Genomic DNA, 17149 nt, shown 5'->3' with positions numbered 1-17149 from the left:
CTTTCCCCCCCAACTCCCCTCCCCCCGAGATAATGTATCTTTATCATCGTCACCCCATCCCATCCCTACTCTCAAGTTACATGGTTGAGTTTTCACTTGATGCACATTAACTATGATGCCTATATTTGTTTAGCTTTCTCCCTCCATTTGTGTGCCTCCCTCTGATTGCTTCCTCCATTGAACATATGCATGTATTTTTTAAATGTTTGTATTTATTTCAGAGGAAAATTAAAGTCAATTTCACTTTTTTTGGGAGGGAGGTCAGTACTGGGGTTTAAACTCAAGTACTTTATTATTTGAAGCACACACCCAGTCCTTTTGCTTTTTTTGCTGGTCCTTGGGCTTGAACTCAGGGCCTGAGCACTGACCCTGAGTCTCTTTGTGCTCAAGGCTAACACTCTACCACTTGAGCCACCATGCCACTTCTGGCATTTTCTGAGTAATTTATTGGAGATGAGAGTCTCTCACAGACTTTTTCTGCCTAGCTGGCTTTGAATCATGATCCTCAGATCCCAGCCTCCTGAATAGCTAGGATGCTCAGACTAGGGCAATAGCAGTGGAGGTTATAATAAGTTGTCAGATGCTCAGTGAGCCACCAGCACCTGACTTCCTTTTGCTTTTAGTTAATTTTTTATATAGGATCTTACATTTATGACCAATCTAGTGTGGATCTTGATCTTCTTATTTAAGCTTTCTCCTTAGCTGGGATATCAGTAGTACATCACTACACCAAACCTTTTTTATTAGTTGAGAAGGGAGTCTTGAGAATTTTTGCCTGGCTGGCCTTGAACTTCAATTCTCCATCTCTATAAAAAGATTATAGATAAAGCCACCACTTTCAGTCAGTTTCACCTTCCTTTTTTCTTCCACTATTTTTATAATATCCTTGGAGTGCTTATTATATTCTGGGCATAGGAGACAGAGTAATAAAGAAAAATTTCTTTCTTTATATAGTATAAGTTCTAGTGGGAGAGAGTTATAATAAGGAATTAGTAACTGTAATAGTATATTTTATTAGTGCTAGGTACTGTAGGAAATATAAAGAAAAAAGATAAGGAATAGAAATATTAAAGCAGTTAGCAAAGACTTTATTGAGAAAGTGACATTTGAACAAAGACTTGATTAACTTAAAATGAGGATAAGCTATGTAGATCTTTCTACCTAAGCTTTTCAAGTGGAATGAATAGCCAGTATAGCACTTAGAGATGGGAGCATGCATAGAAGCTTGAGGTCATATAAAAGTGCTTTTCACTCAGTGTATTAGGAGCCATTGGAGCATTTTGAGCAAAGGAATATTGGTCTGAATGATGTGGCTGCTTTTAAAGAGTAGACTGTATGAGAAGGAAAAGTCAGAAGTTGAGAGACTAAGCCTATTGTGCATCCACTCAAGAGGAGAATGTAGCCTAGAGTCGGGTAATAGCAGTAGAGATTGTAATAAGTTTTCAGATGCTCAGTCTTTGTGGAGACAGAGGCAGCAGCATTTACTAATGAATTGTCAGTGGTATATGAAACAAGGCAAAGATTTAAGGATGACTGAAGTCTTTTGGCCTGAATAACTGAACAGTTGGAGTTATTACTTAGAGACAAAGGAAAGACTAGATAGAGTAGACTGCAGGGGCCAGAAGAATAATTCTAACTGGACATGTTACATTTAAGGTAACCACTAGATATCTAATTACAGATGTCCAAAAGCATTTGAATTTCAGAGATGAAGTTTAGACTGGGCATAAATTTGGGAGATGTAAACGGTGGATGATATTTATTAAACAGATTATATCCTGGTATACCGTTCAAACTCCTTTATTGATTTTTTAAAATTATTTTTTAATGGTTACTTCAGAGTTTACAATGTGAATCTTACTGTAGTACACTTCATATAAATACTAGTTTACTACTTTATATAAAACCTGTGTTTTCTGGTTCAACCCTCTGTAATATATGTTGCAGTTGTCACATACATTTATGTTAAACTATTGCTTTATATAAGATTATTTCTTTTAACAAGTTAAGGGGCAAATAAAAATGTCTTTATAGAGTCATATATTAACCTATATATTTATAGAGTCATATATTAACCTATATATTTACCATTTTGATTCTCTTCATTTTTTCAAATTTCTATTCCATGATTTGAGGGAGTTGCTCCCATATAATTCCATTCCTTCCTTCCTCCTTTGGAGTTTCATTGATAAATGTATGTTTAAAGACTGCATTTTTGTTTTCATTACAGAAGCATTTTTTAACCATCCTTTCCTTGAGCAAGTTCCAGTAAAAAAATGTGAGTAACTTTTTTTTCACTTTTTTACTTTGAATGAATGCAAGGTAAATGCAAAACTACATTTTATATCACAAGATTGATTTAGTGCTGTGTTTCTCAAAATAACATTGAACTTTCTGTAGATACCTATACTTATGTTTATTGAATAACATTTCTGATTTTCCCAACCATAAGAATTGAACTCAGGGCCTTGTACATGCTAGGCAAGTGTTCTACCACTTGAGACTTGAGCCACACAGCCCATCCTTTTTGTTTATTTTGTTTGTATTTTGTTTTTGAGATTGAATCTCAATAATTTTGCCTAGGCTGACCCAGTAGCTGGGATTATAGATGTGTAGCATCATGCCTGGCTAAGAGTTCTATTTTTTTCCTTCCATATCCATGTTGAAAAGTTTTAGTAAGCTGCTTGCTTTTTTTGTTTGGTTCCAGTACTGGGGCTTGAACTCAGTTGGCTTTTCCTTTATTGCTAGTACTACTACTTGAGCTTCCCATTCTGGCTTTTAGTTGGTTAATTGGAAATGGTCTTAGAGATTTGTCTGCCTGGGCTGGCTATGGACTATGATTCTCAGATCTCAGCCTCCTGAGTAGCTAAAATTATAGGTGTGAGCCACAAGCTCCTGGCAACTGTCACCTGTTTAGTTTCATATATGGAAGCTATAATAAGTAGATGAATACAAATATTTTTGGTTAACACAAAGATATAGTGGTTTTGACAAGTTGTCTATTTGGCAGGTCTTATAGTATACTATAGAATGATGTAGCTCTTTGACTGTGTTTCTTTCCCAGCCTGCCCAGTCCCAGTGCCCATGTATGCTGGCCCTGGCCCTGGAAACTCCTGTAGCAGCTCTCCATCTTGTCGCTTTGCCTCTCCACCAGTAAGTTCTAATGTTATTAAAAGTAATTTCAAAGTTAGTGTAATACACTAGTAAACAAATGAAGCTTGAAAATATGCTGTGAATAATTTTTATATATAGCATTTACTAATGCAGCTGAGCTTTAGGAGAAAAGAGTATTAGAATTGGGACAAATTGAGCTTGTCTTTGGACCTTTGCACTTACTTAAATTTGTAACAGCAAGAAATTTCACCTCTCCTATTACAGGTGGATAAACAATAAGTAATTATTTTACCTGGATGCTCTGAGTGTCATGATTATGTAGGATTTTTAGTAGTGGAGGATCCAGATTTTACCAGCTTTGATTCGTTTAATAAATAATTACTGGCCCTGGTCATTTCTGTTCAAACTTCTTTATTTTTTATTTTATTATTTTTAGTGGGTTGTGGGGCTTGAACTCTGGGCTTGGTTGCTGTCCCTGCGCTCTTCAGCCCTCTACTGCTTTAGCCACAGCACCACTTCCGGTTTTCTAGTGGTTTATAAGAGATAAGAGTCTCACAGACTTTCCTGCCCAGGTTGGCTTTGAACTGTGATCCTCAGATCTCAGCCTCCTGAGTAGCTAGGATCACAGGTGTGAGCCACCGGCACCCGGCTCCATTCAAACTTCTTATGTCTTCTGAAGTTCCCAAGCTATTTCTTTCACAGTTGTATTTCCTAAGTACTTTTTCCTCCTAAGGACTTGTTTTCTGTTTTTATTATTTTGTTTTGTTTATTAATTCAAGACCTTGTGCTCTGGTACTCTACCACTTGAGCAATGATTCTAGTCCAGCCCCGAGGCCTATTGATTATTCTGATCACTTTTGTCCCCCTATTCTACTCTCCCAGAGTTTTACCTAGCACTCCTCTGTATTTTATTAGGTTAACTCTTCCCCCAAATTACTATTGGAGCCTTGTAACCTTGAGGCTTTTTCATAGCTGAAGGTGCAAGGGCTTCTGTATTTTTATATTAGCCCAGCAGATGTGAATTTCTTGCATTCTGCTAGCAGAAAGGTGGTAGAGCCGTAAGAAAGAGGCAGTGTGTGATTTTCCAGTTGAAGCAACTTACATCCTTTCCTTGCCACATTAACTGGGATGAATGCCTTCATCTTTCCCAGGTTGTTTCCTCATACATGACTTAAAAAAAATAAACCATACTGGATTTGAGCTTATTGAGGAGAAATGCAGAGGATGTGGACTGACATAGAAAAGTTATATAAACTTCATCTGGAGCCAGCAGACTGACTCTGTGACTTAATTTCTGGTAACTGGGGGTGGGTTAGTCAGCTGAGCCAGAATGTCCTCATCTGGAAAAAGGTCTGGTAACCTTTGCTTTCAGGAATGTATAGGAAAGGGTCTAGTCATAGTAAAATGCTCAATGACTTGTGACACCAATCTGGTACATGATATAAAAAGCAAAGCTTAGAGTAGAGAAAAAGAACAACTGGAAGAATCTTAATTGTGGGACAGCAAAAATAAAGGAGTCTATGAAGTGGTAGAGTAACAAAGAATGAGAAAAAGACAGACTATAACAACAGTAACATTCAAAGGAGATTGAAACTAGGCACTGGTGGTTCACACCTGTAACCCTAGCTACTCAGGAGCCTGAGATCTGAGGAACATGGTTCAAAACTAGTCCAGGCAGGAAAGTCCATGAGACTCTTACCGCCATTTAACCACCAGAAGACCATAGCTGTGGCTTAAGGGGTAGAGTGCTTGCCTTGAGTGAAAAAGCTCATGAACAGTGCCCCAGCCCAGGGTTCAAGCCCCACACCTGACAAAAAATAAATAAATAAAATAATTGACTTTCAGAGTTAAAAATCTGTTGGAGTTTGGTTAAACAGAGATTATTGAAGGGCTAGAACAGAGCAGGAACTACACATGAACCTGTAATATAACATGCTCATATTTACATTCTCATGAAAATATCCAGCTACTGCTTTGTTTGGGGAAAATCTTTCAAAGGGAAAAAACAATTACAACAACAAAAACCCAACTTGCTCTTTTAGATATAATACTGGCTGTAGATTAAGTGCTAGTGCTATTTAAATGATAATTCTTGGTTATCTGTGTGTTCATTTTATAACATCTATTGAATGGTTGCTTATATAAAGTTGTAGTTTACCAGATCTCTGACATTAAGGGGCTTTTAATTTAGTTGTGTGGGCAATAGATAGGAAGTCAATCACCAATAAAAGTGTGTGTCTATGTGTCTGTTTTTATTGCCTATGGGATCATGGACAAGGAACATCAAAATCACACCAAATACTTAAAGTGGCTATTTAGAAGAAAGAATTCTTTGAGCCAAGTTATGAAAAAAGAGCAAAATGAATTAGTTTAAAAAAAAAAAAACTATTGCAAGCAGCCAGGTGCCGGTGGCTCACGCCTGTAATCCTACCTACTCAGGAGGCTGAGATCTGAGGATCTTGGTTCAAAGCCAGCCTGGGTAGGAAAGTCTGTGAGACTTTTCAATAAACCACTAGAAAACCGGAAGTGGCGCTGTGGCTCAAGCAGTAGAGTGCTCTCCTTAAGCTGAAAAGCACACCCAAGGGACAGCACCCGAGCCCAGAGTTCAAGCCCCACGACCAACAACAACAAAAAAAAGTATTGCAAGCAGAAGAATCTCCACACTTGAAGTTAAAGAAGTGTGACTGTGGCCAGTTACATTCAACTTTGTCTGAAAAGTGAAGTCTGAAGTAGTTATAGTAGTCATACCAGTGTGGTGGAATGTAACTGTAATGCCAGCACTAAGCAGGCTGAGGCAGGAGGATTATAGCTACCTACATCCCAGGAGTTCAAGAATAGTCTGGTAACATTGTGAAATCTTCATCACATACCAGCCACATATCAAGTGATCAGTAGCCATAAATCATGGCTGCCATCTTAAATAGCTTGACCATCATTCAGGAAGCACAACGCCACTTCAAGAAGTTCAGTCTGTGGGTATAAATGTATTGGTAATGTGGTTAGGAGAAAATAAGGCAGAGAGAACAGCTGCAACTTGCCAAGAATTATATAGTGGGCAAAGGAGTTTAAAGCTGAAGTGAATCATTTGAATGATTTTAAATGGAGAAGTTTAGCTAGAATTTTCCAAAACATGATACAGGAGTAGGTTCAAAAAAGATATAGAGGTGAGAGGTCTCTACTCGGGGTACTCTTTCTTTTATACATGAAACTGTGAGGGCTCTTATAATTATCATCATCATTATAATTTTGAGAATGAGGGCCTGAACTTAAGGCATGGTAGAAAAAGAGATGAGGAAGGGGCTAGCCAGCAGTGTAAAGCGTTTGAAGATACTGAAGATTGTTTAAATTTGGGACTTAAGGAGAAAGGAACATGGGAGCAATGCTTTGGAATATGCATATGGAGTTGTATTGTCTAGGTCAGTGAACGCTGGTGTCTAGGACTCATCAGAGAAAAATCTATGCAGGAGAGAATAATGTTTTCCTATAAATTAATAGTTGAAGGTGGAGTAGAGAGCAGTCACTAGAGTAAATATACCAGGTGAGAAGTTAGAGGACTCAGGATGGCTCCATCTTTGTTCCAGTACTTAGGCTTGAACTCAGGGCCTGATGTTCTTCCTTAGCTCTTTTATGCAACGCTTGTGCTATACCACTTGAGTCACACCTCCACTTCCAGCTTTTTGCTGGTTAATTGGAGATAAAGTCTCTCATATTTGTCTGCCTGGACTTGTTTCAATCTTGATCCTCAGATCTCAGCCTCCTGAGTAATTAGGATTACAGACGTGAGGCCCAGGTGCCCAGCATCTTTTACTTTTTCTAAGAGGCAAATGAGAGCATGTAGCTTAAGTGGTGGAGTGCCTGCTTAGGAAGCACAAAGCCCTAAGTCCAAACAACAAAAAGGTAGGTGAGAAGAGAAAAATATACCTACAAAAGATAATAAGGATATTAATGATAAGAACTCACTTTCTCAAAAGCTTCAGGGGAGGTATTCACTTAGATGTAATAAGTGGTATGATTTAGAAGCATTTATGCAAACATTTTATGCAAACTGTTTTCCTAAAAGAAAAATTTTCCCAAGAGATTTCTTTTTGAAATCTTAGATTGAACTTTATGCCCACTTTTATGAAAAAAATTCCTTTGTGGTTGGCTATTCTGACTTGCATTTGATTATGAGGTCAGTTTTAATTTTTTGTTGTCAATTTTAGTCCCTTCCAGATATGCAACATATTCAGGAAGAAAATTTATCCTCCCCACCATTGGGTCCTCCCAACTATCTACAAGTATCCAAAGATTCTGCCAGTACTAGTAGCAAGAACTCTTCTTGTGACACGGATGACTTTGTTTTGGTTCCACACAACATCTCTTCAGACCACTCATGTGAGAATTTTTTTCTACTTGTACACATTATATTTCTTAAATTACCAAATTAGCATTTTGAAAGCCTTTATATCACACCTGCATAGAGCACTTTTTCAAATGAGTATTTTAATTGTTTGAATTCTCAGAAATTCTTGCTTTCTGCTCAGTGATCTTCCATAAGACAATAGTTTTGTATTCTCAAGATGCATAAAAACTTTATAAGAAATTATCACAAATTATATTTACATTTGAATAGAAGATACAGAGAAGCAAGCAGACTGAGTAAAATTTAAAAAAACACAGTCAAGGAAGAACTGGTGTCAAAAAACCTAAGAGGAACTAGGCACCAATGTCTTATGCCTGTAATCCTAGCTACTCAGGAGGCGGGGATCTGAGGATTGTGGTTCAAAGCTAGTCGGGGCAGGGAGTCCATGAAACTTATCTCCAATAAACTAATCAGAAAAAGCCAGAAGTGGTACTATGGCTCAAGTGGTAGAGAGCTATCCTTAAGCACAAAGAGCTTAGGGACAGTGCCCAGGCCCTGAGTTCAAGCCCCAGGACCAAAAAAGGAAAAAAAAAAGTAGTAGTTTCTGGGCATCAGTGATTCATGCCTATAATCCTAGCTACTCAGGAGGCTGAGATCTAAGAATCACAGTTCAGAGCTAGCCTGTGAAGGAAACTTTGTAAGACTCTTATCTCCAATTAACTACCAAAAAAAAGCAAGAAATGGAGCTGTGGATCAAGTGGTAGAGTTCTACAAGCCTTGAGCACAAAAGCTTAGGGACAGTGCCCAAGCCCTGAGTTCAAGCCTCAGGACCAGTGCGCACGTGCGTGTGCACGAGCGCACGCGCACACACACACACACACACTGTGCACGAGCGCACACACACACACACACACACACACACTGTGTACGAGCGCGCACACACACACATACACACACCCTAAAAGTCAGAGGGTCAAAGGGGTCTTTGTTGTGTGTCCTTTAGAACACACTATACATATGCGTATATATACATATACATATATGTACACACACTCGTGTGTCTTCTAGTCTGGCCTTAAATCCATGATTTTCTTGCCTCTGCCTCTCTAGTGCTGGGATTACAGATATGGACTATTACACCCATTAACAGAGGAATCCTAAAAACAATCTGGCTCTCATTTAGGAAATATATTCAGGAAAAAAGTTCAGGAATGAACTCTATAAATATGTAGGAAGAATTTTTGTAGGTTAGGTGGGTGGTTCATGCTTCTTAGGAGATGGAATTTGGGAAGACTGGATTTAAGGCCAGCCTAGGCAAAAAGTTATTAAGACCTCATCTCAATCAAAAAGCCAGACATGATAGGCAAACTGTGGTCCCAGCCACATAGGAGACATAAATGAGAGAATTTCAGGTCTGATTATGGGCAAAAATGAAAGACCCAGATAAATAGTAAATGTAAAAAGGGCTTTGGACATGGTTTAAATGGTGGAGCACCTATTTAGCAAACAAAGAACCCTGAGTGTAAACTCAGTTAGTTTCAAGTCCAAAAAGAAATTTTTATAAAGAAACTAGAATCCAGGTTAATTAAATACATTTCTTTGGAATAGTAAGGGGCAACAGAAGACCCATAGATGAGATACAAAATTGTTATCTGGGTGTTATGGCTCATGTTGAGATCTGAGTATTGCAGTTCAAAGCCAGCCCAAACAAACACTCATCTCCAGTTAACCAGCAAAAAGCCAGAAGTGGAGGTGTGGCTTCAGTGGTAAAGTGTCAGAAAATAAGATTATAAAGCTCTCTGAGTTTAAGCCCCAGTACTGGCACCAAAAAAAAAAAAAAAAAACAGAAGAAACAAACTATGATTTGAACATGGTAGAATTGGGATCAGAGAAGCTGGATCACTTTAGTAGTAATTGAGTACTATTAAGTACTGACTACAGGACAATTTTTGCATCAGGAGATCTATAGTTTGCTAAATATACTTTGGTGCTTCTGCCAGGTGCTATGCTTATACTTGTTAGAATCCCCAGCCTGAACAAAACTAAGAGTTACCTTCAAAAATCATCCAGTACAGTGGTTTTCTTTCTTCATAAAAATTAATTCATATGGGTGCCAGGGGCTCATGCTTGTAATCCTAGCTACTCAGGAGGCTGAGATCTGAGGATCACACTTCAAAGCCAGCTCAAACAGCAACGTCTATAAGCCTCGTAATTCCAATTAACTACAAAAAAAAAAAAAAAAAAAAGCTCAAAGTGCAGCTGTGGCTTAAGTGGTAGAGCACTAGCCTTGAGCAAAAAATCTCAGGCCTTGAATTTAAGCCACAGACCTGGCACTAAAAACAAAATTCAAGCATTTAAATTATTAACTAATTCAAAAATAATACAGTATGCTAAGAGTAACCACCTTGCTATGTTGTTTTTATACTTGTTAACATTTAGCCATATTTACTTTTTGGGTTTTTTTTTTTTTGCCAGTCCTGGGGCTTGAACTCAGGGCCTGGGCACTGTCCCTGACCTTCTTTTGCTAAAGGCTAGCACTCTACCACTTGAGCCACAGCACCACTTCCAGCTTTTCCTGTGTATGTGGTACTGAGGAATCGAACTCAGGGCTTCATGCATGCTAGGCAAGCACTCTACCATTGAGCTACATCCCAGCCCGCCATATTTGTTTAAATAGCTTTTTTAAAGATATAACAATGCCAGAGGTTTCTTAGCTCTTTTATCTATCCAACATGTATCTATATTCATACATAACGTAGTATTTTTATCTTTTCACAGTTGTAAGTAAATAGTAATGTACAATGTTTATTTCTGTAGCTGGTTCTTTGCTTTTTGTTACCTTTTTATTTGTATTTGTATATATTTGGCTGCATATCTAGTAATATGACTAGTTAATTTAACATTTCAATTTTATAATTAAAAACTAAAGTCCAGTTTTTCCCATTTGCCTACTAATTTCAGGGTTTGCTTGTCTGTTTATTTTAGTGGTACTGGTATTTGAACTCGGGACCTTATGCTTCTTAGGCAGGGGCTTAGGTGCTGTACCATTTGAGCCACTTCTTACTGATTTATACTGGATTATACTGCCTTTTTTTCTGGTGTGTGTAGGTGTGGATGTGGGTACACACGCATGCACATTCCAGTCCTGGTGCTTGAACTTGTGCCATGGCTCCACTTCCAGCTTTTTGGTACTTAATTAGAGATAGGAATCTCATGGGTTTTCTTCTCCAGGCTGGCTTCAAACCATAATCCTCAGAAGTGGAGGTATGGCTTCAGTGGTAAAGTGTCAAAAAATAAGATTATAAAGCTCTCTGAGTTTAAGCCCCAGTACTGGCACCAAAAAAAAAAAAAAAAAAACCAGAAGAAACAAACTATGATTTGAACATGGTAGAATTGGGATCACAGAAGCTGGATCACTTTAGTAGTAATTGAGTACTATTAAGTACTGACTACAGGACAATTTTTGCATCAGGAGATCTATAGTTTGCCAAATATACTTTGCCAAATATACTAAGTTTTTTAAGCAGCTAGGATTACAGGCAATAGCTACCAGCACCCAGCTATTTCTGCCTTTTAAACACAGTTAAAATATATTGTAATAGGCATCCTTGTGTATGTGTATTAGAATCTCTTCTAAGTGAATACCTTAAAGAAGTATGGCTTCACCTCTATAAAAGCTAGTCAAGGGCTGGGAAGGTGGCTCAGTAGTAGAGGGCTTGCCTTGCATGCCTGAGGTCCTGGGTTCGATTCCTCAGCACCACATAAGCAAAAAGAAAAAAGCCGGAAGTGGCGCTGTGGCCCCAGTGGTAGAGCACTATCCTTGAGCTGAAGAGCTGAGGGACAGCGCCCAGGCCCAGAGTTCAGGCCCCACGACTGGACCCAAAAAAAAAAAAATTAATTAAAAAAAAAAAAAGCTAGTCAAGTGGCACTCATCTATAATCATAGGGGGAGGGTCAAGTTCAAGGCCAGCCCCAGCCAAAAGCTTCAAAGATCCCTCCTCAACAAATTAAAAAAGCTGAGCATGACAGGTGGAATATATCTTTTATTCCAGCTACATGGGAAGCATAAATGGGAATATCATGGTTCCGAGAGGCCAAGACACAACTGCAAGACCCTATTTGGAAACTAGTGCAAAAAGGAGCTAGGCAATGGTGGCACATGTCTGTAATCCTAGCTACCTTGAGGCTGAGACTTTCAGGATTGTAGTTTCAAGACCACCTGAGCAGAAAAGCCACCTATCTCCAATCAATCAGCAAAAAAGGCTGACTAGGAGCAGTGACTCAAGTGATTAAGCACCAGTCATGTACAAAAAGCAGAATGAGAGGGCAAGGCCCTGAATTCAAGCCCTTGTACTGGCACGCAAGGAAAGAAAAGAAATGGAAGGAAGAAGGAAGGAAGGGGGAAGGGAAGGAGAGAGAGAGAGAGAGAAGGAAAAAAAGAGAGAAAGAAGAGAGAGGAGAGAAAGAGAAAGAGGAAGGGAGGAAGAGAGAGAAAGGTAAAGGGAAAACTGCAAAAAGGGTTAAGTATATAGCTGAAGTGGTATGCATCTGTAAGTCCCAGAGTTTCACACACCCCCAGCACTGCCGGAGAGTTGTACCAATAGTCTTTTTCATATTGTCCCCAGTGATATAATGTTTTATATTTACTTCTTAAGATTTTTTTTCAGTTAACTTTCCTTGGAAGTTTTTTGAGGTTTTTTTTTTTTATTTTGGGATTGAACCAAGTACCTTGACTTTGCTCATGCTAGGCAACCGTGCTGTCACTTGAACTATGCCTCTACCTCTTTTGTTTTCTTGTTTGATTTTATTTTAGTACTACTCAACTTTTAACTCAGGTCCTTGCACTTACTAGGTAGGTACTCTACCATTTAAACCATACCTTCACCCTAACCCTTTTAGATTTTTAGTTTGGAGATGTTCTTTGTAGTAGTATGGGGGCTTTTTTTTTTTCTTTTGTCAAATGCTGGTTTCCAAATGACATTTTTCACCTCCTGCATAGCCTGACTATATGCTTGTTCTCTTTCCTTTTTCCTTTCTTTTCTCTCATGGTGGTTCTGGGGGTTTAAACTCAAGGCCTCATGTTTGCTAATAAGCAAGTGCTCTAGCTACACCTTCATATCATCCTTCTTCAATTATTAAAAATCTGTTATTGTGAAATATGCACATATGATGTTTAAAACATCTGAACAGACTGGGAATTGATGGCTCACACCTGTAATCCTAGCTGCTCAGGAGGTTGTGATCTCAGGATTGGGGTTCGAAGCCAATCCATGCAGGAAAGTCTGTGAGACTCTCCACTTAACTACAAAAAAAAAAAAAACGCTGAAATTGGAGCTGTGACTCAAGTGGAATGCTAGAATGCTAGCCTTTAGCAAAGACACACTCAGAGGTGCTCAGGTCCTGAATTCAAACCCCAGGGTTGGCAAAGAAAAAAAAAGCTGGGCACTGGTGGCTCTATGCCTATAATCCTGACTACTCAGTAACTATCTCAGGAGACTAAGGTCTGAGGATGGTGGTTCAAAGCCAGCCCTGGCAGGAAAATTTATGAGACTCTTACCTCCAATAAACTACTCAAAAAAAAAAAACCAGAAGTGGTGCTGTAGTACAAGTGTTAGAGCACTCAACACACACACACACACACACACATACACACACACACACACACACACACACACACACACCAGTTTAAAGGTAGTATGCAACAAAACCTGAGTGACCTCCTGATCTTTATATCATCTTTGATTTTGTCTTTTTTTTTTTTTGTCAGTTGTGGGACTTGAACTCTGGGCCTGGGCGCTGTCCCTCAGCTCTTCAGCTCAAGGTGAACATTCTACCACTAGAGCCACAGTGCCACTTCCAGTTTTCTGGTGGTTTCATGGAGATGAGTTTCACAGACTTTTCTGCCCAGGCTGGCTTTGAACTGTGATCCTCAGATCTCTCCTGAGTAGCTAGGATTACAGGCGTGAGCCACCAATGCCTGGTGATTTTCTGTCTTTTTATTGCTTTACATTTAGGGAAATTTCCTTAATGATTTAAAATTTTTTAATATGTATTTTTATTGTAAAGATACTGTACAGAGGGGTTACAGTTACATGAGCAAGGTAATGAGTCCATTTCCTATCCAGTATTGTTTTTCCTCACCTCCCCAACTTCCTCACCTCACCAACTCCTCCCTTCCCCCACCAAAGTTGTAAAGTTCATTTTCAACATATTGTCTTATATATCTCCTTGTTACAATGAGTCATCCTGTATCCTCATTTCAGCATTTTGTTATTTCCCTTCCTGTTCCCAAATTAGAAGAATGCATATACAAGATTCAGGACACCAGATTTTTTTCTAACCCTTATCAAAGGACAAAATTACAACTTAAAGGTCTCAATTGCCTTCATTTTCTGTTCTAGAATTAGGTAGTACATTGTTCTATATATCTTTGGATTGAACAAAGGAGTTTGGTTTCAAGACAGCAAAAGGACTGCATGCTAGTGGCACATACCTGTGATCTTAGTTACTTGGGAGGCTGAGAAAGGGAGGGTTGCAGTACTAGGCCACTCTGAACAAACACAAGATCCGTTCTCAACTAATAGCCGGACATGGTGACATACACCTGACATCCCAGCCATGTTCGAGGCTGAGACTGGGAAGATTGTGGTTTCAGGTCATCCTGGGAAAAAGTACACAAGACTATCTCAACAGAAGAAATTGGGCATGGTGACAGGTCTCCGTCATCCTAGATGAGATGAGAAACCTAAAATAGATGAATTACAGGCTATATGGGGACCCAGGCAAGAAAGCCAGACTACCTCAAAAATAACCTGTGTGAAAAAGGGCTGGAGTATGGTTCAATGGTAAAATGCTGTCTCGCAAGTTTGAAGCCCAGAATTCAAACTCTTTTTTTTTTTTTTTGTCATGGGGCCTGAACTCTGGGCCTCAGCTCTTCAGCTCAAGCTAGAACACTATCACTTGAGCCACAGTGACACTTCCAGATTTTTCTGCTTATGTGTCGCTAAGGAATCGAACCCAGGGCCTCATGCATGCAAGGCAAGCACTCTACCACTGAGCCACCTTCCCAGCTCCAGAATTCAAACTCTTAATACCAATGAAAAGGAAGGAGAAGAGGAAAGCAAAGCAAGTTTCTCATCATTTCAAGGTTACTTTCCTTCTGAAAAGTGAGATGGAGCAATGGCAAAGGACCGTGTTACCTTTTCTGTAAAAATATTAGGGACTTCATGTCTATTGAAACTAAGCTGGTTGAGAATTTGGCTGTTAGCTCTCCTGATTTCTTGGATTTTCACATAAAAGTCTTAGTTTCAGGTTGGTGATAATGAACTAAGTGTGAGCCACTTATTTTTAGTTGAGTCCTAAACAAGAGTTTAGTCAAAATAATGACACACACACATGTGTGTGTGTGTGTGTGTGTGTGTGTGTGTGTGTGTGTGTGTGTGTGTGTACGCACCACTGTTCCTGAGGCTTGAACTCAGGATCTAGACACACTCGGTGAGCTTTTATGGTCAAGGCTAGTGGTTCACCATTGTAGCCACAGTTCTATTTCCAGCTTTTCTGGCAGTTAATTGGATATGAGTCTCATGGAGTTTCCTACCTGAGCTGGCTTTGAACTGAGATCCTCATATCTCAGCTTACTGTATAACTAAGAGGTGTGAGCCACTGGATCCCAGCAGGCTGCAATTTTTAAATTTTTGTTTATTTTTTTTTTTTTTTTGTCGGTCGTTGGGTTTGAACTCTGGGCCTGGGCACTGTCCCTCAGCTCTTCAGCTCAAGGATAGCACTCTACCACTTGAGCCACAGCACAACTTCCAGTTTTCTGAGTGGTTTCATTGGAAAGTCTCACAGACTTTCCTGCCTGGGCTGGCTTTGAACCACGATCCTCAGATCTCAGCCTCCTGAGTAGCTAGGATTACAGGTGTGAGCCACTGGCACCCAGCTAGGCTGTAATTTTAACCCTCTTCTATTGAAGTTTTCATTTATGCAACCATGTTTAGAATTTTCAAAAGTTCATTTCCCCCTTCTGAATTGTTCTTCAATCTGCACTATTCTGTTTTGTAGTGCCCTCATAATTAAAAATAAAGAGTTTGGCTCGTGTTGGTCACTCATACCTGTAATCCTAACTAAGGCTGAGATCCAGAGGATCAAGATTTGAAGCCAGCCTAGGCAAAAAAATCTGAGAGATCCCATCTCCAGAATAATCATCCAAAAGCCAGTCTGGAGGATTGCTCAAGTGGTAGAGCATCAACTAAGCAAGCAAGCAAAGCCAAGCATAAGGCACTGAATTTAAACTCTAATACTAGGGGAAAAAGTGAGAATTCAAAAGATGTTTGGGGTCAGGCACTAGTGGCTCACACCTACTCAGGAGAATCCTGTTTGAAGCCAACCCTGACAGAAAAGTCTATGAAAAAAAGTCAGAAGTTAAGATGTGACTTATCAAGTGGTATAGCGCCAGATATGAACATAAAAATTCAAGGAAAGCACCCTAGGTCTGAGTTCAAGCCACAGTACCAGTACACAAATTTTAAAAAATACTTAAATGTTCTGTAAATAGGACCTATTGATAGTAAGCATCTAAATGATGTGATTTGACAAGAACATTTCCTTGGACCATATAGGGCTACATATATACCTCAAAGATTTATCCAGTCTTCTATCAAAGAAGTATAAATGTTACACTATTTGGAAGTACAAAATTTGCTAAGATATTTGGCAGCCTCAATAGTCAATGTGAAAACAACTTTTTCTCATCAATCTTTTATTTTTTTGGGGGGTCCGGTCGTGGGGCCTGAACTCTGGGCCTGGGCGCTGTCCCTCAGCTCTTCAGCTCAAGGCTAGCGCTCTACCACTTGAGCCACAGCGCCACTTCCGGCTTTTTTTTCTTTTTGCTTATGTGGTGCTGAGGAATCGAACCCAGGGCCTCAGGCATGCAAGGCAAGCGCTCTACCACTGAGCCACCTTCCCAGCCCCTGAAAGTAAGTTTTGTATTCATTACCATCCTGTCACTCTGCCACCACTGCAATCTGGAAGAAGACTTAGAATTTGGATCTGAGTTTGCCAGTTACACAGAATTCTATTTTCCTTATAAGAGTTTGTATTTAATTTCTTTTGTTCATTAAAATCCTTACAAATATGAAAAAACTATTCCCAGTGTTCCAATATTATGTTAGCAAAATGTGATTGAGGATACAGAATTTTACTTCCTAGCATCATTTAGGGAATGGAACATATGTTAAGGGAAATATACATATGTTTTATAAAATGTAATGAAAGTTTTAAGACCTAAAGAGAGTATTAAGACCTAAATATTTTGACCTACAGTGCTCTACTGTTAATAGGCACAAATTTTGTCTACCATCTCAAGAAAGCATTTAGTAGTGTGAAGGGTAATTATTCAATCTTGTGTACCTCATTTCAGTTATTTCTCTATATTGGTAGTAAAATGTCCTGATTTAATATCTTCCTCTGTCTTGAGGCTTTTGTTTCAAATGTATATAGAAACGTACTTTCTCGGTTCAAGGCCAGCTGGGGCAGAAAAGCCCGTGAGATTCTCATCTCCAATAAACCACCCGAAAACGGAAAGTGGTGCTGTGGCTCAAACGGTAGAGCGCTCTCCTTGAGCTGAAGAGTTCAGGGATAGCGCCAAAGCCCAGAGTTCAAGCCCCATGACCGACCAAAAAAAAAAAAAAAGTAA

General features: G+C 39.2%; 1 protein-coding gene across 3 annotated transcripts in view; it reads left to right on the top strand.

Moving 5' to 3' along the window:
- The window catches only part of Ulk2 (unc-51 like autophagy activating kinase 2), a 90071-nt gene that overhangs the window by 27738 nt on the left and 45184 nt on the right, over window positions 1-17149 (top strand). For all 3 annotated transcript variants that reach the window (XM_013016516.1, XM_013016517.1, XM_013016518.1), the window contains 3 exons: window positions 2231-2278; window positions 3065-3153; window positions 7317-7488. In XM_013016516.1, the coding sequence (XP_012871970.1) occupies window positions 2231-2278; window positions 3065-3153; window positions 7317-7488 (309 nt within the window). The remainder of the gene's footprint in view (window positions 1-2230; window positions 2279-3064; window positions 3154-7316; window positions 7489-17149) is intronic.

The sequence above is a fragment of the Dipodomys ordii genome, unplaced genomic scaffold, assembly GCF_000151885.1.
Source record: "Dipodomys ordii isolate 6190 unplaced genomic scaffold, Dord_2.0 Scaffold31, whole genome shotgun sequence".
NCBI lineage: Eukaryota > Metazoa > Chordata > Mammalia > Rodentia > Heteromyidae > Dipodomys > Dipodomys ordii.
Note: the sequence above shows the minus strand (reverse complement) of the source record. Positions and strands in the feature narration are given on the sequence as shown.